We start from the raw sequence: 24,034 nt of genomic DNA on the forward strand, positions 1-24,034 counted from the left end.
CTCCCTCCTTGTTCTGCCTTTGGACGTCCGGTGCCCATAATCGGGTGCGATAGTTTGATAATAACAATAGTCCTTGCATTTGATGTAGCGCCTTATCACACCGTCGAGATGTCTCAAAGCGCTTCACAGGATATACTGTGAAGATTGACTGTTTGCGCACAGCAAGTCCCACAGACATTGTAGCTGGTGTGTGAGGGGCAGTAAGTGGTGTGTGAGGGAGTGGCTGGTGAGTGAAGGGCAGGGGCTGGTGTGTCAGGGGCAGGGGCTGGTGTGTGAGGGGCAGGGGCTGGTGTGTGAGGGGCAGTAAGTGGTGTGTGAGGGGCAGGGGCTGGTGTGTCAGGGGCAGGGGCTGGTGTGTGAGGGGTAGGGGCTGGTGTGTCAGGGGCAGGGGCTGGTGTGTGAGGGGCAGGGGCTGGTGTGTCAGGGGCAGGGGCTGGTGTGTGTGTGTGTGTAGGGGGGGGCTGGTGTGTGTGTGTGTGGGGGGGGGGGGCTGGTGTGTGTGTGGGGGCTGGTGTGTGTGTGTGTGGGGGGGGGGCTGGTGTGTGTGTGGGGGCTGGTGTGTGTGTGGGGGGGGGCTGGTGTGTGTGTGTGTGTGTGGGGGGCTGGTGTGTGTGTGGGGGCTGGTGTGTGTGTGTGTGGGGGGGGGGTTGGTGTGTGTGTGTGGGGGGGGGGTTGGTGTGTGTGTGTGGGGGGGCTGGTGTGTGTGTGTGTGGGGGGGGGTGGTGTGTGTGTGTGTGGGGGGGGGTTGGTGTGTGTGTGTGTGGGGGGGCTGGTGTGTGTGTGTGTGGGGGGGGGGTTGGTGTGTGTGTGTGTGGGGGGGGGGGTTGGTGTGTGTGTGTGGGGGGGGCTGGTGTGTGTGTGTGTGGAGGGGGGGGTTGGTGTGTGTGTGTGTGGGGGGGGGGGGTTGGTGTGTGTGTGTGGGGGGGGTTGGTGTGTGTGTGGGGGGGGCTGGTGTGTGTGTGTGGGGGGGGGCTGGTGTGTGTGTGTGGGGGGGGGGCTGGTGTGTGTGTGTGTGGGGGGGTTGGTGTGTGTGTGTGGGGGGGCTGGTGTGTGTGTGTGTGTGTGGGGGGGGGTTGGTGTGTGTGTGGGGGGGGGCTGGTGTGTGTGTGTGGGGGGGGGGGCTGGTGTGTGTGTGTGTGTGGGGGGGGGGGCTGGTGTGTGTGTGTGTGGGGGGGGGGTTGGTGTGTGTGTGTGTGGGGGGGGGGTTGGTGTGTGTGTGTGGGGGGGGTTGGTGTGTGTGTGTGTGTGGGGGGGGGGGGCGGGGCTGGGGTGGAGGGGGCGGGACCTGGTGCCCCGGAAGCACTCACTCCCCGGCGCTGGGGGACGCCTCGCGCGGTGGCGGTGGGGGGGGAGCGGGAGCCATGTTGTCCCGCGGCTCCATCGAGATCCCTCTGCGGGACACGGACGAGGTGAGCGGGGGTTTGGTGAGGAGGGGGCGGCGGGCGGGGGGGGGAGTGGGGGACCTGCCCGGGGGGAGGGTTGGGTGTGAGAGAGACACAGACACACAGACAGACAGACAGACAGCGCCGCTGCCGAGGCCCCGCCACTCGGGCCTGACTTCCTCCCGCCGGTCGGTGCCGCTCCGGCCCTCACAGCAAAGTCACTGCGTTAGTTTGAACACTGAAAACAAATGGCACAACAACAACGACCATCCCCCCCCCCCCCCACACACACACACACACCACATACACAACTACACAACACACCCCCACACACTCCCACACACACACACCACATACACCACATACACAACTACACAACACACACACACACCACATACACAACCCCCCACATACACACACGCACACATACACCACATACACACACACACGCGCGCATACACACACCACATACACAACCCCCCCACACACACACACACACACCACATACACAACCCCCCACATACACACACGCACACATACACCACATACACACACAAACCCCACACACACGCGCGCATACACACACCACATACACAACCCCCCACATACACACACGCACACATACACCACATACACACACACACGCGCGCATACACACACCACATACACAACCCCCCCCACACACACACACACACACCACATACACAACCCCCCACATACACACACGCACACATACACCACATACACACACAAACCCCACACACACGCGCGCATACACACACCACATACACAACCCCCCACATACACACACGCACACATACACCACATACACACACAAACCCCACACACACGCGCGCATACACACACCACATACACAACCCCCCACATACACACACGCACACATACACCACATACACACACAAACCCCACACACGCGCGCATACACACACCACATACACAACCCCCCCCCCCCCCACACACACACACACCACATACACAAACCCCCACATACACACACGTACACATACACCACATACACAACCCCCCCACACACAAACCACAACACAACCCCCCCCCCGCCACACATACATACACACACACCACATCCACTCCCCCCCACACACATACACACACACCACATACACAACCCCCCCCACACATTCACAACCCCCCCCATGCACACACATACACCACATACACAACCCCCCCACACACGCATACCACCCCCCCCCCACACACACATACTACACACAACTCCCCACACACACACACCCACACCACACACACAACCGCCCTCCACACACACATCACACACTCAACACCCCCCCCCCCACACATGTACACACACACCACATACAACCCCTCCCACACACACACACACACACACACATACAACCCCCCTCCACACACACACAACCCCCCCCCCACACACACCTCTCTACCTCTCACCCCACACACACACTTCCGTTCTCCACACACACACCCATTAACAACGCAGCCCCCAGTGGGGTGAGGGGTCACAGCAACACTTGCTGCTGTATTATATATGTCGGTGTATTTAGTGTAAATAGTTTCGCTGCAGAGTTTGTCAGACAAAAGTCCTCAGTAACATGTCCTCTGGGTCCATCGCTTGTCCCCTCACTCACTCCCTCCCTTGTCCTCTCACTCCCTCCCTCCCTTGTCCCTTCACTCACTCACTCCCTCCCTCGTCCCCTCCCTCCCTTGTCTGTACAGGTTTCTTCCTCCTTGTTGGGAGAGAGAGAGGCGCAGGTAGACTCTTCCTTTCCCTCCCTTCACTTTCCTCAACTGCGGGGCTCAGACACTCACTCACCACAAACTTTTTTAAACCCACCTCCCTTCAGCTCCCACCCCCCTCCTCCGTAAAGAAAAGTTGTTGCTCTCTCTTCAATAATGATAACAGTAACAACTTTTATAGTAATAGTAATAATAATAATCCTTGCATTTGATATAGCGCCTTATCATTTTTTCGAGACGTCTCAAAGCGCTTCACAGAAGTACTGTAAACCGAATTGGATGTATATTTTGTGGGCGAAACTTGCATTCATATATTGCGCCCTTCATATGGGGGTAGGCTAGGGTCTCGGAGCACTTAAACGGTGGCCGACCCAAGGAGAGAGGGGATGTGACCATTTGGCACGGTCAGTCGGTCAAGCTTCCAACCATACATCATTATTTCTCCTTCTTGTGAGGAACACTATATTAAAGTGAGAAACGATTTGTTTTAAATGTGGTTTAAGATGCGTTAAACCTATCAGTCTTCTCAATGCAGATACTCGTGTACCTTCTAGCAGATGTCAACGTATAGTCGATGAAAAAGTGAACTTGGGGTGAATTTTACCCCATTTTTTGGCTTGGGAGTCCCAACTCAATAGCACTCCTTCAGATGCCCCAATTGAAGTTATTAACTCAACGCAGACCAAAGGTTGAATTATAATGTAGTTTGTGTATAGCTCAGTATCACGTCATGCGAGCTATTGACCCACTGAGTCACTGAGATTGTTGTATTATTGCTATATCTGGGAAACGGAATGAGTTTGCAAGTAACCGTGGAATGCGTAACCACAACCTTCTACCCATCCACCTGCAAAGTGGGGGGATAGCAAGAATTCTTGGAAATGGACTTATTGGTTATGTTCACATTGGTAATAGAATACTAATATTGAGTGGTCATTACACGAGCAATTCCAAATTAAGGTATATCATGTTTTCGACAATACTGGAAGCAATACTATCACAGATTTAGCAGGTCCGGTGGGTGGATTTTACCCATCAAGAGGTGGCTTTGAGAAATGAAACTTAGATCCTTTCTAGGTCTGAATGCTGACCGGGATAGTGCTAAATGTTCTACCTTTAAGATCAGCATCCATGATGTTGGATTGGCTTTCGTCTTTGAAATTTGCCTTTTGTGAACATTTTTTGGTGGGGGGGAGTTGTAAAATAAATTATGCTTGGAATCAATGTAGCACCTCATTACCTTGACTCAAAGCAATTTGCACAATGACAGCCTTGTTTATCAATGAAAACGTAGCAGCTCGTCTCCTGTCTCATGTCTCATCTCAAGTGGCAATGAGATGAATAACTAATTCATCTGTTTTGGAGTGAATTTGGATGAGAGCGGAATCCTGGTATGGGCACTGGGAGAACTTCCTGCTCCTTCTTGAAATAATTTAATTTGATCTTTAATATTCACCTGAACCATTAGAACCACTATGTTCAGTTGAAAGGCAATTAGCTAATTCACCAATGCACTGAATCTTTGACTTAGTTATGAACTCAAGTCCTGGTTTGGGGCTTGAACCCACACACGTTGGACCCAGAGGTGAGTTGTTACCAAACGAGCCGAAGAACACAAAAAGTAGCATTAAGTCAATAAAACTGAGAAGGAGCTACTGTTGCATCTATCTGTAAATATGCAAAATCCTCTAAAATGGTAACTTTTGTACTGAGTGAGGAGTGCACAGCTAAACACATAATTGAACCACCTGAAATGTTTGTTGTTTGTGTAATCATTGTCCTTAAGCGCTCCGAGATGCTGCCACGCGTGAACTGCGGGATATAAATGCAAGTTGTTGTTGTCCTGTCCTAATGCTCACCTGCTAATTTAGAGCTCTTGAGTTTTGGGCAGTTTTTCGGACAGTCGACTTGTGAGCATTTTTTGACTCTTCCAAGAATCAAAAGTGCATGCGAAGGTACTACTGGATCTTAACCAAGAAAAATCTCGGCGCTTACTAATACAACAACAACTTGCATTTATATAGTGCCCCTCGCCCAGGGCAGTGTTCCAGAACACTTGACAGTACTGTACAAAGTACTGATAAGCTTCCTGCTGCTTGTCTAGCAAGGACTATCCATCCAATGTGTTTGCAGGGTTATTGGGAACCATTTGGGACGAAAGTTCCATTTTGTTTTGAAGTTGCTCAGCTGCTTAGATAGCTGATTATCAATATATTCTGGATTAATTAAAGCCAAAGTCAACAAGCATTTTACCGTCTGTTTTTTTTCTACTTTTCAGGTCATTGAACTTGACTTCGATCAGCTACCAGAGGGAGATGAAGTTATCAGTATCCTTAAGCAGGAACATACCCAGCTTCACATATGGATGGCCTTGGCGGTTAGTATTTTGTTGTCTCCTATGAACGTGCAAAACAGTTGGCCTAAGTGCTTCTGCGCTTGGGATGGAAGCATCAGCCTTGTTCGAGTTGATCGCTCCCCAGCAAATCCACTGGATCACTTCTTCTCGACCGCTCAAAGAACTCCACAGAATAGACTGTAAAGTGAATTGACCGTATATTTGTGGGTGAAAGACTAGGAGGACCCAGAGAAAAAGGGGGAAATGCAAAAGATCATAATATTTTTTAAAGAAGTCTTACATATAAATTCTATGTGATTTGGCACTGCTGCTGACAGTTTGATTTGAGCTCCATTTAATGACCTAAGAAATGGGATGAATAGATCAGTTTGATGGTTGGGTACTTAAATAATGTGTTTATAAATCTTGCAGTAGTCGTTTTTTTCGTTCTCTTTAATAGCAAACAACTGTAATGAACAATAGTGCTTATAAAATGATATTGCGCCTTGTCTTGAGCAATAAGTTACTTTGAAGTTTTTTTTGTGTAGACAAATACGGTAGTGTATGGCTTGTCTACTTGTCACAGTGTAAGGTACCTATCTTGGCCATAAAATTGAAGGATGTTAAAAATGGATCTAGCCTAGCACAACACAAGGTGACGAGAGGTTTGGAAAAAGAAGGCATTTTTAAGCCAATTTGATTTCACCCTTTCAGAATGCCCAGCATACCATCTTCCTATTATAGAATCAAGCTGTTCCTTAAAGTAGCCCCGTATCCTGACCTCAGCCATTCTCTTAACATTTATTTTAAAGCTTGAATACTTCAAGCAAGGAAAGACAGAAGATTTTGTGAAACTGCTTGAAGCTGCCCGCATAGATGGCAACTTGGATTACAGAGACCATGAGAAGGATCAGATGACCTGCCTGGACACCTTGGCCGCTTACTATGTGCAACAAGCTCGTAAAGAAAAGAACAAAGATGCCAAGAAAGAGCTTATTACGCAGGCCACCCTGCTCTACACCATGGCTGACAAAATCATCATGTATGATCAGGTGAGGCAAGCAGCGTGTTTTCTTAAAAAAAATGCGTGGTTAACCAAGATTCTGCCATATTGTGGCATCGTGCTTTATTATAATACTTGTCAACTGGCTCTGTATGTGCACAAGCATCCATCCTCTTTGGTATCATGTTGGTTGAATTTTCCTGCCAACCAAAGCTTTGTGGTGTATCTTGCACAAACTGCCCGCTCTATTATACCTCTGCCCACATAGGCTGATTTGCGCTGGTTTGCCAGTCCAGCTGTTCAGTTTGGGAGTTACCTGCACAAAAGGCAAGGGAAGGGGTTAACACCTGCTAACACTGGTAGAAGATTGAACCATTTGAGAGAATTCTGAAGTTTAAGTGTCGACGCTGCCGTTTTCTACTTGAAAGGCAGTGTGGTTAATGGTGTGTTGTTCTTCATTGTTGTGCTTTTCATTTGCACTTAGAACCACTTGTTGGGAAGAGCCTGCTTCTGCCTGCTCGAGGGCGATAAGATGGACCAAGCCGAAGCACAGTTCAACTTTGTGCTCAACCAATCCCCTAATAATATCCCAGCACTTTTGGGTAAGAACTTGTATTTATATAAAGAATGAGAGAGCTTTAGTGGCTTTGACCCAAAGAAATCGCTGTGTAGTTGATATTTATCTTCCGTCGACGCTAGGCACCACTACAAACTTTATATGGATTTTATCCTCATTTCCTTCACAGGCAAAGCTTGTATCTCTTTTAATAAGAAGGATTATAGAGGTGCACTGGCGTATTACAAGAAAGCACTTCGAACCAACCCTGGATGCCCAGGTAAGGATTCATCAATAGCATCTGATTATAGATTTAGTAATTCACTGAGCACTCTTTTTCACTTGATGGATAGCAAAGAATTCCCTGAAAACATACTTCCACATTTTAGTTATATTTGGAAAAGCTCCAAATGCAACTTAAGAAAAATTTAAATCTGCAAGCATTTCTTTAGTTGTCCACTTCAGAAAAACTTTTTGGCTGTAAAGTTTGCGTATTGTGTAACAGCTTGTTTGCGTATTGTGTAACAGCTTGTTAAAAAAACTATTAAAATATGCATTTTATACTTTGTGTAGATGTATTGAGGTGCTATATAGCAGATGTTGGCAATGCTGTACAGAGCTCATTTAAATGATCAAATGCCAATCGTGTATATTAAATTCACTGTAGTCTGTCTTCTAAATTGTCTTAATAGCTGAAGTGCGGTTAGGTATGGGCCATTGCTTCGTCAAGCTGAATAAACTGGAAAAAGCTCGCCTGGCATTTGGAAGGGCTCTGGAGCTTAATCCTAAATGTGTCGGAGCATTGGTGGGATTGTCTGTCCTGGAACTGAATAACAAAGAGGTAAATGGCTGCTCATTTCTGTCACCTACAAAGATGGATAAAACGAATCTCAGACATTGCTGCTTTTCAGACCCCACCAATTCATCGCTGAACATTATTTAATTTAATTATTTATATCAACAAGATATTGATTAATTAAAGATGACTCCGTTTAGCACATTTGAGGTAATATACCACAGCTGCTTTACAAGCTTTGGCAAGTGGTTAGTTGTAAAATTATTTATGGAAAAGCAAATGGTGAATTTGCAAAGATTTACTGCATGAACAGTTGCAGTATCTCTTGAAACTGGGAATTACTCTGACAATATTTTACAGTGTACCTATGGAGCTGCATTTAGTCTTGTTTCACAGAAGAACTTGCAAGTGTAGCAGTTCATTCATGAAACTGAACTAAACACCACGACTGAACTAAGCACTGCAAACAAAAGTGTCTGACAACATCAGCCGTGGTAATCTAGCTGTATGCCAATGAAGTGGCTGGGTTAACCCCATGCACATTTATTATGTACCAAAGTCCGATATTTAAATAATAAAATAATAATCCTTAAATTTGATATAGAGTGCTTCACAGAATTATAGTGCAAAGTGTAGTGACTGTGTATCCTGGAGATGAATAATGAAGTGTTAATAAATTATCCATAATTATTTTTCCAGGCTGACTCTATCAAAAATGGTGTGCAGCTATTGTCCAGAGCCTACACCATAGATCCCAGCAACCCTATGGTGTTGAATCACCTCGCCAACCACTTTTTCTTCAAAAAGGTAGGACAAGTTCAATTTGCAGGGTTCAGTTTTATTGATCTGGATGCTGATGAACAAGGAGGGACCCTCTGTTATACGCTCAAAAAGTTTCCCATCCTGTGTGGGTCAACAAGGTCTCCGTCAAGCAACTCGTTCTTGTTTTTTTTTACCCAGATCAACTTTGTTTTTTTAAAAAGGAATTGTGCTTCATATTTCGTGAGTCTTTGTGCGACATGTATTTCTTAAAATTAGAAGTCAAAAGTGACTTTTTAAGAAACAATTGACTTTGTCAGGCTACAGCTGAACAGAAACATTCATTGTTAATTCAGATTCCTCATGTTGGAAATTATGGCTTTTTTTTAGCTTAGCAGAATGCGAGTAATATTTAAGATGTGTGTAATATTTTGCTACATAATATTTTGCTACATGAATTTAAAAGGCATATATATTTGGCTATAGTATTATAATAGTATATCAGTGGTTAACCACCAAAGTATGAATATTCTTTAACAACTCCAATTGGAAAAGATAATTCCCACCCCCCCCCCCAATTGAACCAGGAATGATTTATAACACCTATACTTTCATGTAAATACACGTCATTTATTAGTTCTGTCCGGTTCAGTGTGTTACATCTAATCCCACTTTTTCTATCCATTTTTAGGATTACAGTAAAGTGCAACACTTGGCTCTTCATGCCTTCCATAACACCGAGGTGGAAGCCATGCAAGCAGAAAGCTGTTACCAGCTAGCTCGGTCCTTTCATGTACAGGTTAGTGATCAAAGTCTCTTCATCCAAATCTTGTATCCGGTTCTGTCCCTACATTCAAGGAGGCCATTGTTCTTTTGGATTCAATTTACAGTTTTGGGGGGAAAACTATGATCTTCATGGTTACCTGCTGAGGTGAGTTATCTCAATGAGAATGAGGGTAGACAAACTCTCACATTGGATTACATTTTAAGAGTCTAGATGTCATGCAGAAACATAATCTTGAGGGCAAATTTGCCTCCTAACCCTTTCTAAACTACATTAGTTTGTTCTTTAAAAATATAGCTGTCGTAAATAAGTTAAGTTCTGATTTGGAATGAGCATCCTTTTTGCAGATAGTTTGCACGAACATATTTGAAAATCGTACTTAATATTTTCAGTTTGTATTTAGAAGAGCCCACGCTTACCTAGAACGTGACTATCTCAGAATATGATCGTTCTCTGTTGGCTGGAGGAAAATAACATCTATTCCCACAAAAAATAGATAATCCTTGCATTTGATACAACGCCTTATCGAGTTGTCAAGATGTCCCAAAGCGTTTCACACTACGTCCTGTAAAGTGGTGTGACTATTTTATCTTCTAACTTCAGGGTGACTACGACCAAGCTTTTCAGTACTACTACCAAGCCACTCAGTTTGCGTCCACCACCTTCGTCCTGCCTTTCTTTGGCCTGGGACAGATGTATATATACCGAGGGGACAAGGAGAACGCAGCGCAGTGCTTTGAGAAGGTCCTCAAGGCTTACCCCAACAATTATGAAACAATGAAGATTCTCGGTTCACTGTATGCCACCTCTGAGGAACAGGAGAAGCGAGAAGTTGCCAAGGTGACTGACTTTGCCGGTCTCTGAATTGTTGCCAGTCAGCATTTATCATTTGTGGAGATTCCAGGTTACATCACCTGTGATTTACCCACGTGTTGTTGTAGTAGTTGTATTTAAAAAGTAAAACATATTCTCTTTTTCAAAGGGGCATCTCAAAAAAGTGACTGAACAATACCCAGATGATGTAGAAGCCTGGATTGAGCTGGCTCAGATCCTTGAACAGTCAGATATACAGGTACTTACAATACAATACAAAGTTACTCACAGGTCCCTGAAATTTTTTTGTTGAGTTCCAGTGAAGGTTCAGGCTCGCGAAGGATCAAATTCAGTCTGACACCAGGAAGTATTTGTCTCCACAGAAGCTAAACAACTGCTGGGTCTAGTGACTGGGTTGTTGGCGAGGGGGGTCGAGGCCAGGATACTCATTTAAGAACTGGCTTGATGGGAAGATATTAGATTATTTTGGAAGGATGAGATCATGTGACCAAAGGCCCTTCTTCATCTGAACATCTCTCGTAATCTTGATGTCAACTCAGGTCGTAAAGTAAGATATTGTGGATTGTTTGCAGGGTGCCTTATCGGCCTATGGCACAGCAACGCGTATTCTTCAAGAGAAAGTGCAGGCTGATGTCCCTCCTGAGATTCTGAACAATGTGGGCGCACTTCACTTCAGACTGGGCAACCTGGGAGAAGCCAAGGTAATCGATCCTCTTCACAAATTTGAAGAAGTTTCATGTTGATCATTGGTCTTGTGGGCAAAGTGCACTCAAATATCACATTCAACACAATGCAGAGGGATTCTGTGGAAGTTGCACTTTTCTCACACTGTTGGGAGAATATTTTGTTTAGGTTTAGGCCGTGTTACCTGTGAATAACTTCATAGTAGTCTTTAAACAATAATAAGTTAGTCACTTCAACTTTAATCCACGACTGTTTGTGGGACGCTGCTGTGCGCAATTGGCTGCCACGTTTCGTCCACAAATATACAGTCGATTCACTTTACAGAATATTCTGTGAAGCGCTTTGAGACGTCTAGAAGACATGAAAAGCGCTATATTAACTGCATGGATTATTATTATTGTGTAGCGACCAGGGAGTGGACGGGAAGGGTTGTAACCAAATAGGGTACTTTTTAACGGTGGATGTATGACTATATTTCCCAGGTCGAGGACAGAACCGTGAGCACATTTGTATGGGTTTTGTAACGGGAACATTATTATGAAGTACAGTGTAGATAGAGATTAGGAAACTAAGTAGCTTTTGTAGGGGAACCAGCACCAGCATAGGTACAATGGGCTGATTCTGGTTAGAGCATTAAATACATAGAATACATAATGTGCACAGACAGAAACTGCTTGGTGCTAGAGTCAAGGCATTGCAAAATTTAAAAGAAACTTATCTTTTTTTCAGAAATACTTCTTGGCTTCTCTCGATCGTGCCAAGGCAGAAGCTGAGCATGATGAACATTACTACAATGCTATCTCGGTGACAACCTCATATAACCTGGCCAGACTGTACGAAGCCATGTGTGAATATCATGAAGCAGAAATTCTGTACAAGAATGTTTTAAGAGAACATCCAAATTATGTGGACTGTAAGCAATTACTTTGGAACTCATGCTTTGTGGACAGTTATGTAGGACTAAAGACTTGGCTCTTCATGTTGTTTCATAGGTTTATTATCCCAGAGACGGAGGAAGGACAGATGGAGTGTAGATTCTTCTGTCTGCACTGTTTTATATGCCCATCAAACTGCAAATGTGAGCAGGGAGCTTTTCAGTTCAGGTGCCCAGCTAGCTGTGTAAAGTGCTTTTGAGACATTCTTCCAAAGTGAAACGTGCTGTATAAATGTAAATTGTATTGTGTTTCATCCTCTTAGAATTATAGAAAGTTTACAGCTCAAACGGGCCATTTCACCAATAATGTCTACTGGTGCAGGTTTCCTCACTGGAGCTATCTGCTCTTTAGCTTATTTCCCCACTCACTTTAATATTTTCCCTCGAGTATTTATTCTGTTCCCTTTCGAATGATGTCTTGGGGACTCTTGTAGTTCATCCATTCTATAAGCAGGCACTTTGTTTGCAGATCATCTTTACAGTATACAACAGGAAAATAATTTTGTTTCCGACTCTTCACACAGGCTACTTACGCTTGGGCTGCATGGCAAGGGACAAAGGAAACTTTTATGAAGCCTCCGATTGGTTTAAAGAAGCTCTACAAATCAATCAGGTCAGTGGTTGAACTACAAACCACAGACAAATGTTCTGAGCATCACAGGGTTTTAACATCAATAGCACTGAGCTATTATCTGGCGGGAGGTAGTCTTTTTTGTCCTTTTATTGTTGTTCCCTCCTCCCTGATATTGTAAATCATTGGGTGGAGGGGGTTGAAAAAAGAACTTTTCAAAAATTTAATTAGCATTGGGAAGAAAATCTCAAGCAGTGAATGCGCATGAAAGTACTCACAAAAGTGTACAATTATAGACTATTTCCCATAGCGACATTAGGCCAGTTTCCTTATTTCACAAGCCTGTTCACCTCGCAGTAAATAGCAACTCAGTTGCTAGTCAATTGCCGGATCGCTTTCCAGGAGATAAGCGGGGTCTCCTTGGATCTGAACTGGCTCCAAGGTGACAAGCCTGGCAATAGAATTTCAGAATCGAGCCTGCCCTCTGTGATGGTTTCGGTAGGCCTGTTCCTGAGCCAGGCGGGTCCGCAGTATTCCAGGACACTGCTGGTTACAGCACAGCCAGCCTGGCTCATCGGCATGATCTGGAAAGGCAAACCAATCACTTGGGGCAGAGAATCATCCAACTCAGCTCTGTTAACCGTGCAAACCAAAGCCCTAACGGGTAGGGTGCTCCTAGCTGGATAAGCAGCGGGAAAGCTTGCCTGACAGAAATATCAATGGCAAGCTATGCAGTTTTAGCTGGTTAGACTCCAGCAGTTCCCCAACGCACACTCTTGGGTCCCCCAAGCCTTAGCTCTTGCCAACTTGCGCCTTTTACTTTCTGGAATTAGGTAAACAGGATACATGCTTCCAGGGAGAGAATGTGCATTCCATTCCAACAATCTATCTGGGATTGCCGTGTGTAGGTGGGAAGCATGGAAATCTCAGCTTGGTTTGGATAGTCTTAAGCAGAGTGATGGGTTTGTTTCCGCAATGTGTCAGACACCCGGCTGACCGAACAAAAAAAAAACGATAATAATCCCTTCAAATAATGAAATAAATAATTTGGTCTCTCAATCCATGACTGTTCGTGGTGCATTGTGTGCAATTGGCCGCGTTTCGCTCACAATCTACACAATTGATCCACTTTACACTATATCCTGTGAGCGCTTTGGGAGTTCTCAACAACGTGATAAGGCGCTATATCAAGTGCAAGGATTCTTATATTAACTTTAATTTACATGGACCTTCAGGATCATCCAGACGCGTGGTCCTTGATTGGGAACCTTCACTTAGCCAAACAGGAATGGGGTCCAGGACAAAAGAAGTTTGAGCGGATCTTGAAGCAGCCATCAACGCAGAATGACACCTACTCCATGCTGGCCTTGGGCAATGTTTGGCTTCAGACCTGCACCAGCCAACTAGGGACCGAGAGAAGGTAACGCACTTTTTGAGGTAGAATAGTGTATTGTAAATGGTTGGCATTAATAGTGATGAGTATCCTATTAAAGAGCTGTTTATGGCATTCCATACAAATGTACTCTGGTATGTGGGAGAAAGGCATGTCTGCTCTTATGCTTCGTGTGTTAAATTGAAACTGTGATGGCTCCTTAGTAATTATACCTGTACCTTTTCATATTCATTGTTCTGCTATGGATTTGCCATCAAATCACATTTCTGGAGTAGAGTTTCCCATCATTTATCCTTAAATAATATTTTGGATGGATTAGATCTGGTGCACTGGAGCAAAAGTCTAGTGTGTGATAAACTGTAGTATCCAGTAGGATAGACCACACCAGTTCTGGAATCTGTTTGTAGCAGCATTTTGAAACATTTAATTGAAATGGTTTTAAAACAACCATGTGCACTTGTGTTGCACCTTTCACGTAGCATGACCACCTCGAAGCGATTAACAAATATGATGGGGAGCAGGAAGAAGGAAGGGAAAATTAAGGATGTTGAACCAAAAGCACAGTCGAAAAGATGATTTTTGAAGGGTTTTGAAGGCAGGGAGAGAGGGACGCAAAGCCAAGAGAACTGTACTGAAATGGTAAGCTGGAAAAAATGTATCGAGTTTCTCAGCTGAAAGAAAGGGCTGTTTTTACTCTGATTAAGCAGAGCCATTTACTTCTGGTTTGTTGATGCTTTTCTGTTTTGCCATATGTCAGGAGAAACGCCACCAGGATCGAGCATTGGCCATTTACAAACAAGTGTTGAGGAACGACCCAAAGAACCTGTATGCTGCTAATGGCATAGGTATGGGCTGACATGACAGTACGCAACGAATGGTCTCATGTTAAAGACAGAACTCCTTTCACATTCTTATCTAAAGCCATCTCGTTGGGGACTAGGATCATTTCCCCAACTGTACAGCGCCTTGGGACGTCCTCCCGACGTGAAAGGCGCTCAATAAATGGAATCTTGTTGTTGTTGTTGTTGTTTCAATCACAACAGTGCATTCAACACGGTCCAATTCCATTCTCACATCTGTAGGAAGTGATGCTGCTTCCAATTTGTTAAGCCCGATAGTAAATTTTTAGTAATTTGGTGCAAGATTTTCACATTTTTTAAAAGATTTTTAGGACACTTGCAGTCTGTGTAAGGCGAGGTGAAAATCTGTACAAGTTTATTTATCTGCTCAAACAGTGGCTTGAGTGACTTCACTGCATTGACAGGTTGATTAGATTTTTTTAAACATTTTTAAAAGTTCACTGTGCCAGGACTTCCTTGATGAGTTAGTGGGAGGTGGCAATCGTTCTCTCCCCTTGAGCCGATGGGGGTGGGGGGAAGGATCAGGATTCCTATTCCAAACCGCCTCCAGCAATCCCAAATGGGAGGGAGAAAATATAAGACACAACAGGCACTTATGTGTGATTCCTTTGATATTCTCCAGGAGCTGTATTGGCACACAAGGGCTACGTCCGAGAGGCTCGGGATGTGTTTGCCCAGGTCAGAGAGGCTACAGCAGAAATCAGCGACGTCTGGCTAAACCTTGCACATATCTACGTGGAACAGAAGCAGTATATTAGTGCTGTACAAATGGTGTGTATGAGCTTCATATTTCATACTTCAAATACAGTGTTTTGATATCCGCTTATTAATTTGCTGTAAATAAATATAATTGCACTGAATGTCATTTAGCGCCCATATTTTCCCAGAAGAAATCAAATCATTGAAGAAGATCACCAACCGTCCAGCATTCCTGAATCGTAGGCAGTCTTTGAGAGTTGTACGTGTTTCTTTAGGAATGAGGTCCTTCCATACTATAGACTGAATATTGTGGACGTGTACCTTCCAATGCAATGTTCCTGATTAATTTGTCTTCACCCTACCTCAGAGGACAAACTCCTTGATGTGCACCAGCCCTATTTGCGTTTCCCTTTGACTTCTCAGAGTTTTAAAAAAAATACTGAATCCAAGCCAGTTTAGTGTTCGGCAATTAAGTTAATAGTAACGCCAATGCCAAATTCGTTTTGTTTTGTTCCCTCAATAGGCAGCAGAGAGAATAAGTTTTCTTCCATTCCTTCAGTCATTGTTGGATACAAACTCAAATCCCAGAGGAAGGGCACTAATCTGTGTATTTTTTTCCCCAGTATGAGAATTGTTTGAAGAAGTTCTACAAACACCAGAACACCGATGTGCTGCTGTTCTTAGCCAGAGCTTATTTCAAATGCAGCAAACTTCAGGAGTGCAAACAGACTTTGCTGAAGGTAAATGTGGAGCCGACAAGTATTTGTCGTTTGGGTTCTTTTTGCTGACTAACCAGTGTATCGCCTGCTGCTTTTGGCCCAAGCCTCACGGTTGCATTCACGTACAAGTGCAAAACTAAACCAGGTTGGAAGCGCATTGTCTGCAATTAGCACACTGAATGTTACTTCAAAATTACTGATCTATTGAGAAATTATTTCACACCATTGTTTTCCCCCACTTTTGTTTTGAGCCGTTGGGGAACATGAAAACTAAGAACACGGGAGGGTTCATAAAAGCAAATCACTTCTCTTCGCAGGCCAGACACGCAGCTCCTAATGACACCGTGCTCATGTTTAATGTGGCCTTAGTGCTGCAGAGACTCGCTACCTCTGTGCTGCGAGATGAAAAGAGCAACCTGAAGGCCGTGTTGAACGCTGTCAAAGAGCTGGAACTTGCTCATAGGTAAGAAGCGGTGTTCGGAATTAGCAATACAATACAGAATTACATTTGTATAGCGCCTTTCATGTCGGGAGGACGTCTCAATGCGCTGGGACTTTGTAAGACACGTTGAAAGTGGGGAAGCGTTCCTTGTTGTGCTGCTGTTAAATAAAAATTAACTATAACGCTGCATGTTCCCCGTTGCAGGTATTTCAAGTATCTGAGCAACGCTGGAGATAAAATGAAATTTGATTTGGCGCAAGCTGCTGCTGAGGCCAGGTATGTACTTTCCAAGCCCCCAGAAACGCTAAACCTTCACTGCTGTTAATTATTTAGTTAAACTCGCTCGTCCTCTCGGCTTCTCAGATACTTTTACAGTAAGGTAATCCACACTCCCACCGCCGTTCTGCATATAGCCAGTCCTAGTTACTAGCATCTTGTGGGCAGGGGTGAATGTTCTGTTAAGATACCCACTTGATTGAGGTTTGGCCAGTGTTGTTGAAGGTTTAGCCACAATCTAGAGGTGTTTTCAGACAGCTGATCCCCATCTTATTGTAGTAACAGATTTGCATTGTAGTTTTAAAAAAAAGTCTAGAGACTCTGGATCGTTTAAAATTGTATTTATTCAGTGCTTTACAGCTAATAACAATAAAGCTATCCCGATATCTGTGCAGCTTTGTCACTGTAATATTAGCATTTACACTGTCTCATGATGGAATCTACTTACAAGAGTGTCTTCCTATCCCTGTGGTCCTTCAGTGTAGATGCAGCCAGCTCGCCTCACTGCTTACTAACGTTACTAATGTTTCACAAAACAGGCAAAGATGGTTTACCTGGGGTGATGGCAATGCACGTTTTGTGTGTGATTCCAAAATGCGTGGAGTGGCATGTCTCATGTTTATACTGTTCCAAACCCGGGCGGTATTCAACTGCACGGCCATTGGATAGCTGCCTCTTTGCTGACTGCCTGCTGTGTATTTTAGGCAGTGTTCTGATTTAATGAGCCAGGCTCAGTACCACGTGGCCCGTGCTCGCAAACAGGACGAAGAAGATCGGGAGCTGCGCTCCAAACAGGAACAGCAGAAGGAACAACTCCGAATGCAGATGGTTAAAGAACAGGTAAGTACACAACACACAGTCTCTACGCTTTACAGTTAATCCTGGGAAACACTTTAAGGTGTCCTCCCGACATGAAAGGGGCTATATCAAATGCAATGATTATTATCTTAGTATTCTTAGTCATCTGTTTCCCGGCTGGAAGTTTCAGTGGTTGCAGCAGCATTATACAGTCATCTTCACGTTTGTGGCAAGTCTGTTAAAATGACTTTGTCTTGTTTTACATCTATTAATGGCCAGAATTGACCTAAGCAGAAGTGTCTGCTCTTTTTGTTCGGACCCAGCATGATTCAATGATTCAACAGTATGAGCTTACAGCTGATGTGCAAATTTGGTCAAAGTAGCACTTAAACATTCTTTCACGGTAGTTAAGTACAAAACTAAGTTTCGTTATGGTGCAATGGAGGGGTCTGTATTTTAGTTGCTATTTGCTGCTTTTCTTTGTGGAGTAGATTTCCAAGCTGCGTTCTCTAAAACCCTGAGGCTGTACTGGTGACCCAAGTCTTATTTCGCCAATGAAATTCACCTCTTCCTTATCCTATGGTTTATAGGAGGACAAGAAGCAGAAGGAGCTGGACGAACAGCGCAAGCTGCTGGAGCAGCGCAGTCAGTTCTTGGAGAAAACCAAAAGCCTTCTGGTGTTCAACGACGAAATGGACACTCCAAAGGAGAAGAAGAAAGGCGGCAAGGTAACATCCCACCTTCCTTCAATATCTCTACCCCCACCCTCCCCCCCCCCCACCCCCAGGTTACCTGGAAGCTTACAACATGTCCTGGAAACACTACTACACAATATACAGTCAACTCTTGATAACTCGTCACTCCAAAGGAAATAGGCTCAGGGATGAGTTGTAAGGAATGGTGAGTTAGGCACGTGCACAAAAAATGTGGCCGGGATATTGACTTAAGTCATATTGATATGATGACTTAAGTGTTAGTGATAGGTTAAGCCAGGGTTGAGTTATTGGTATTACCAGTCCCTACGTATCCAGGCCTTGCTGATGAGTCAGACTATCTGGTCAACCATGGTTAGGGTCTTAGATTACCACATGACGTACTCTTTAACATCCCCATCCCTAGGATATTTTATCCCTAGTACTTGTTTCATTGACTTTGACAGGGTGAAAGATCCACTGGGAGTTGAATTAAGGGACTGAGCTTCCTGTGTCAAGTGTCAGTAAAATTTTCTTTATGGGGGAAAAAAAATCCTATGCATCGGCATAGCAAGTCATTTTCCACCTGAGAACTCAGCATTCCCAGGACGCTACCCCACGTGAAGGGCACTGTCTAAATACAAATTGCTGTTGTTGACTTACCGTCTGCTTCTGATTTGAATGCTTACAGCGGGTGAAGAAGGGGGAGTTCGAAGAGTTTGTCAATGACGACTCGGACGAAGACCTTCCCATGCCCAAAAAGAAGAAGAGGGTCCGAGGTAGTGGTAGCGAACAGGAGGGAGGCGAGGAGGACGGCGATCAAAAGAGAAAGAAGAAAAAGAGGAGAAGGTTTGTAAAGGGATCGTTTGGGGAAAGAGTATGGGCGGCGCAGGGAGCAGAGAGAAAATTAAATGATGCAGTGGAACATTTAACAATAAAAATAATAATCCTTGCATTTGATATAGCGCCTTATTACGTCTTCGAGATGTCTCAAAGGACTTCACAGAATATACTGTAAAGCGAATTGACTATATTTTGTGGGTAAAACGCGGTAGACGATTCTGCACAGCAGTGTCCCACAAACAGTCGTGGAGTGGGTGAAAAATTATTTTTTTGAAGGGATCCCCGGTAAAGAGATCTGCCAATTGACAATCAACTAGGTTCCTGCTTACTGCTGGATGAAGAGAGTTGTGTGGAGTACGCAAACTTGCCCAATGTTTTGCCCTGACCGGGAAATGAACTGAGGTCCTCTCGCTTGTGAGGCGAGTGCTCTAACTGCTAAGATACAGGACTCCATGTATCAAGGGATATGCGGCATAGATGGGTATTTGGAGTTGAGGTACAAATCAGCCACGATCTAATAGAATTGCGGAACAGGCGCAAGGTTTGGAACCAGATGTCTTGTACGTGGCTATTGAAGTAGAGATGACAGTAATTTAAAAGGGAAGTGGATAAACATTCGAAGGGGAAGAGTCCTGAAATGTTCCATGTTTTGACAGACCACAGAGGGGTGCGGAGGAGGGCAGCGATGACGAAGGTGGCACCAAACCTAAGAAACCACGGCGACCAAAAGCAGGAGAGCGCAAGAAGAAAGAGAAGGTGTGTGTCTCTCGAACACATTGAGGACTGCTTGTGTAGCACTTGATTTTGAAAGACACGTTATTAATAACAGAATCTGGAACTTGGGTTTAGAAGTCACTAAATTGCTGGAGATAACTATTATACTGTGGATATCTTACAATGTAACGCCTTGTTAGAGCACTTGCCAACTTGTAGTTTAATCGTGCTGTTACGATTCACAAGGAATAAGGTACACCACATAGTGTGGATGTCTTCCAAGTTATTTAATTAGAGTCTCAATCCAACATACAACTCTGCAATCTAACTCTCAACACCTTCCCCGACCTCAGTGTCAGCTCATGCTTTTATACTCTTTAAGAGTTCAGTCAGTCAGTTAAGTGATTAACACCTGACTAAGCCTCATAATAATTGGTACCTGACTTCAGTGAGTCTAACAAGTGGATCCATATTATTCAAAACTGTTGTTGTGTGAAGTACAGCACAGCTGAATTCTCTCTTGTCTTCCTCTGTTTCAACCCTAGCCTGAGCGCCCTCCTATGAAGGGCAAAATCAAGTCCAAAGCGATCATTTCTTCCAGCGATGACTCTTCTGATGAAGGAGCTCTGAAAATAGCTGAAGGGTAAGGAAATGACCCACCTATTGGGACTTAATCACAGTTAAACTTTTGGTTTACATCTAGGAAAAACTAAGTTATTCAGATGCTGATGAGAGTCCTACTCCTTTAGAGGGAACGCTTTCATTTACTCAGTTGGAGGTAGGTGGGGTGGGGGTGTCATTAATTCATAGATATGGTGTGTCAGTGTGGTTTCCTCCAAATTTTCACAGAATACTAGTATTCCATTGTTGTATGACAGGATACCTAAAGCATGTAGTCAGCCAGTGAGTGTGTGTGCGTGTATGGGTGCTTGATCTACTCTGGTAGCTAAACATTTCCAGGGAAACCACCAATTGAGGAAGAAGCTACCAGAAAGCTACACCCCTTGATCTACATAATCCTGGCCGGCCACACATTCAGAGTCAAACACTGCGTAGAACGGCTCAGCACATTGGAAGTTTATAGCCAGTGCTGTAAGCTTCCTCTTATAATCGCAGCCTAGACTTAATCCTCATCTTATGCCATTGCACCTCCAGTGCCCTTATAGGGGGCTGGTCAGAGACCTATCAAAATACTTTTTTACAAGGGCAGAGTTAAATCTGTGCCAGTTTGGATTGGGGAACACAATAAATAATAATAATAATCCTTGCATTTAATGTAGCGCCTTATCGTGCCTTCAAGACATCTTAAAGTGCTTCGCAGGATATACTGTGAAGTGAATTGACTATCTTGTGGGCGAAACGAAACGGGTTTCCTGCGAGTNAAAAACGCACGTTTCCTTTCAGAAACGCACGAGACAGTGGATCAGATGGAGAGGAATCCGCAGACAAGGCTAGGAAACGCCTTGTTTCCGAGAGCGAGTCTGAGGAGGATCGACGCCGCAACAAGTCAGACAGCGACGCGGGCAGCCGGTCTGGAAGCCAGCACTCCGAGAGCGGGAGGTCAGCCAACGGGCGGCTACAGTCCAGCGGCTCAGAGCAGTCTGACAACGAGTCCGTGCGCTCCAGGAAAAGCCACTCCGGCAGCTCGCGGGGAAACGAGTCGCCCGCGGCTTCCCAAACCGCCAACGACTCGGACCAGCAGGGATCCGACAGGGCGTCCGACAACCAGGCCTCGGCCCCGGCATCGCCCGCGGGATCCGAACAGGGATCCGACGTGGAAGCCCCCTACCGTGGGTCACCGCCTCCTGCCAGATCGGACGACGACAGCGAATAATCTCAATAGACTTTACTTCCACTTTCTTCTCACCGGTTCACAGAGCGTCTGTCTGGCTGAGCCTGGCCCCGTCAGACAGGAAAGCCGAGAGAAATAACTTTGTTTTTATAGCTGTGAACATTTTCGGTTTCATTTTTTTCTTTACACTTTTTTTTTCCTCGCAACGGATGTACGTGACACCTACTTGTGAGACCTCGCTTCCATTTGTTTTTTGTTTGTTTGTTGTCGCTGTTGGTGCGTTTTGCACCAGGGATAACGGCGGCTGCATCAGCGGTGGTTTTCCAACCCGAGTACCACTCTTAACGTCCTGAAATTATGTTGTCTTAAGAGATAAAAAAAAAAGTGGTACAGACTGGAGGCTGGTTCGTGGGGACGGAAGCGAGTAAATCTTTTTAGGAAACATGGACTTCTGGAGTTCTTGAGAAATGTGATCTATGACACTTGAACTCCACCCCCCCACCCCACCCTCTGTAAAACCAGCTGATGCAGCATTTGTTAAATAAAAGTTCACACTAAAACAGGTGTTGCTTTAAATGCCTAGTTACGGGCCTCAGAGCTTCACACCTTTAACAAATTAACATTCAAAGAGCGCAAAATGACCATTAAAAAGAAAGCCATTGGAAAGAAAAATGATCTCTTTAAAATAACTGTTGTTAAAATGTACTGTAATATCCACAACTAATTACTATTGAATGACATGCAGGAGCAGTAAATGACACCGATCGAGAGCTGGGTATAGGCATTGTTGTATCAGGTTTTTGTGATGGGCCACTAAGCTTTGTTGTGGGTTCAAGCCCTCCACTTCGGAACTTCAAGCGTATATATTCCAGGTCGACACTCCCAACGCAGCTCTGGAGGGGGTGGGGGGGGGGTGCTGCATTGTCGAAGAGTGCTGCCCTTCAGATGAGACGTTAAACCGATGTCTCGACTCATATGCAGGGGGACATTAAAAGTCCTGTGGTATTCAAAAAGAAAGAAGGGAGTTTCTCCCGGTGTTCTCGCTTCACAATCTTTCCTAGAATTCCCATTACAGGTTAGTGCTTTTTCTTAAATAAGTCAGCCCAGTGACCTAGCCTCCCACATTTTATGATAAGTCCTGTCGCTCAGTGGTTAGAGCACTTGCCTCGCAAGCGAAAGACCTGGGTTCGAGACCCTGCCTCGGCAGGGCAAAACCTTAGGCAAGTTTCCTTACTCCGCACACCTGATAATAATAATAATAATCCTTGCATTTAATATAGCGCTTTTCACGTCTTCTAGATGTCTCAAAGTGCTTAATCCCTCAAAAAAAACTAATAAATCGGTCACTTTAATCCACGACTGTTTGTGGGACACTGCTGTGCCCAGTTGGCTGCTGCGTTTCGCCCACAAAATATATAGTCAATTCACTTTACAGTATACTCTGAAGCGCTTTGAGATGTCTCGAAGATGTGATAAAACGCTATATTAATTGCAAGGATTATTATTATTATAAGATGACCCATCTGAGGATTATCTTCTGGGTAAAGAAACACTTTCTGGCATCTGAACTGACATTTCCCATCACAGCCTGTGCCTGTGCCTCTTGTCCTGCTGCCTTTGCAGTCTGAAAGTATTCAGGGTTTCCATCTCTGTGCCAGTTACTGACCAGTACCTGTGAGGTTCAAGTCAAGGCTGAAGAGCCCCATTCTTTGTACTCTGGATAAAAGGGGATCTTCCGCTCTCTTTAGAGAGCGAGAGGGCAGCGAAGGTAGTTATCAAATACGGCTTTATTCTAATGACAGACGAGGGCCTTTTTTCAGATCACTCTGCGTGTTTATTGTATTGTCTGGTTGATTCCAATTCAAACAAAGCCAGTCTTGATCTGATAGGAGAGAACTTTATCCCAAGATGTTCAAGTTTCTAATGCGCAGCTTAAATTTCCAATCCCGTCTTTTAGAGGCTTTCTCGGATGACACGTAAATCATTCATAAATTTGGCCAGAAACCATTGTCTCTCGTTGGGAGTCTGTCACTCGCTTTGCTGTGCGCTGGATGCCCACCTGCTGCGATGTCCCTGAGGATGCCTTTGGACGTTGATCTGGCTATTTACACTCTGACCAAAATTCCCGAGAGTGGACTGGCTCACAGGACCATCAGCGTCAGCAGCAGCAACTTAAACGGCGGCTTCCAGCCTTACGATCCCAGGTCAATTCTGGACGTGAACAGCTCGATGGGTTCACAGTCTAACAAGGTCCAGGTTCAGGGTCTGAGAGCGCTGGTCCGACCAGCCAGTGCATTCAGCCCAGGAGGAATGGTCACCCGTTTCGGACAAATACAGGGTGAGCTTGTGCGTAAAAGGAAGGTGAGTTCTATTTGTTAAATGTATGTGCTATTTATGTAACATCTTTGGAGGG

At 44.9% G+C, this 24,034-nt stretch overlaps 1 protein-coding gene across 1 annotated transcript; it reads left to right on the forward strand.

Moving 5' to 3' along the window:
- Positions 1-1,318: 1,318 nt before the first annotated feature.
- On the forward strand, positions 1,319-22,293 carry ctr9 (CTR9 homolog, Paf1/RNA polymerase II complex component). Its single transcript, XM_042341498.1, is given in 26 exon segments — positions 1,319-1,409; positions 5,416-5,514; positions 6,285-6,524; positions 6,960-7,077; positions 7,222-7,311; positions 7,724-7,872; positions 8,527-8,634; positions 9,278-9,385; positions 9,974-10,210; positions 10,353-10,442; positions 10,777-10,905; positions 11,618-11,801; positions 12,347-12,435; positions 13,629-13,782; positions 13,785-13,813; positions 14,544-14,631; positions 15,269-15,417; positions 15,969-16,085; positions 16,382-16,527; positions 16,711-16,782; positions 17,487-17,622; positions 18,171-18,308; positions 18,964-19,121; positions 19,772-19,871; positions 20,375-20,472; positions 21,234-22,293. Coding segments are annotated over 26 exon segments (3,504 nt in total). The 5' UTR covers positions 1,319-1,361; the 3' UTR covers positions 21,664-22,293.
- Positions 22,294-24,034: the final 1,741 nt, after the last annotated feature.

Source organism: Callorhinchus milii, unplaced genomic scaffold (genome assembly GCF_018977255.1).
Source record: "Callorhinchus milii isolate IMCB2004 unplaced genomic scaffold, IMCB_Cmil_1.0 Scaffold17, whole genome shotgun sequence".
NCBI lineage: Eukaryota > Metazoa > Chordata > Chondrichthyes > Chimaeriformes > Callorhinchidae > Callorhinchus > Callorhinchus milii.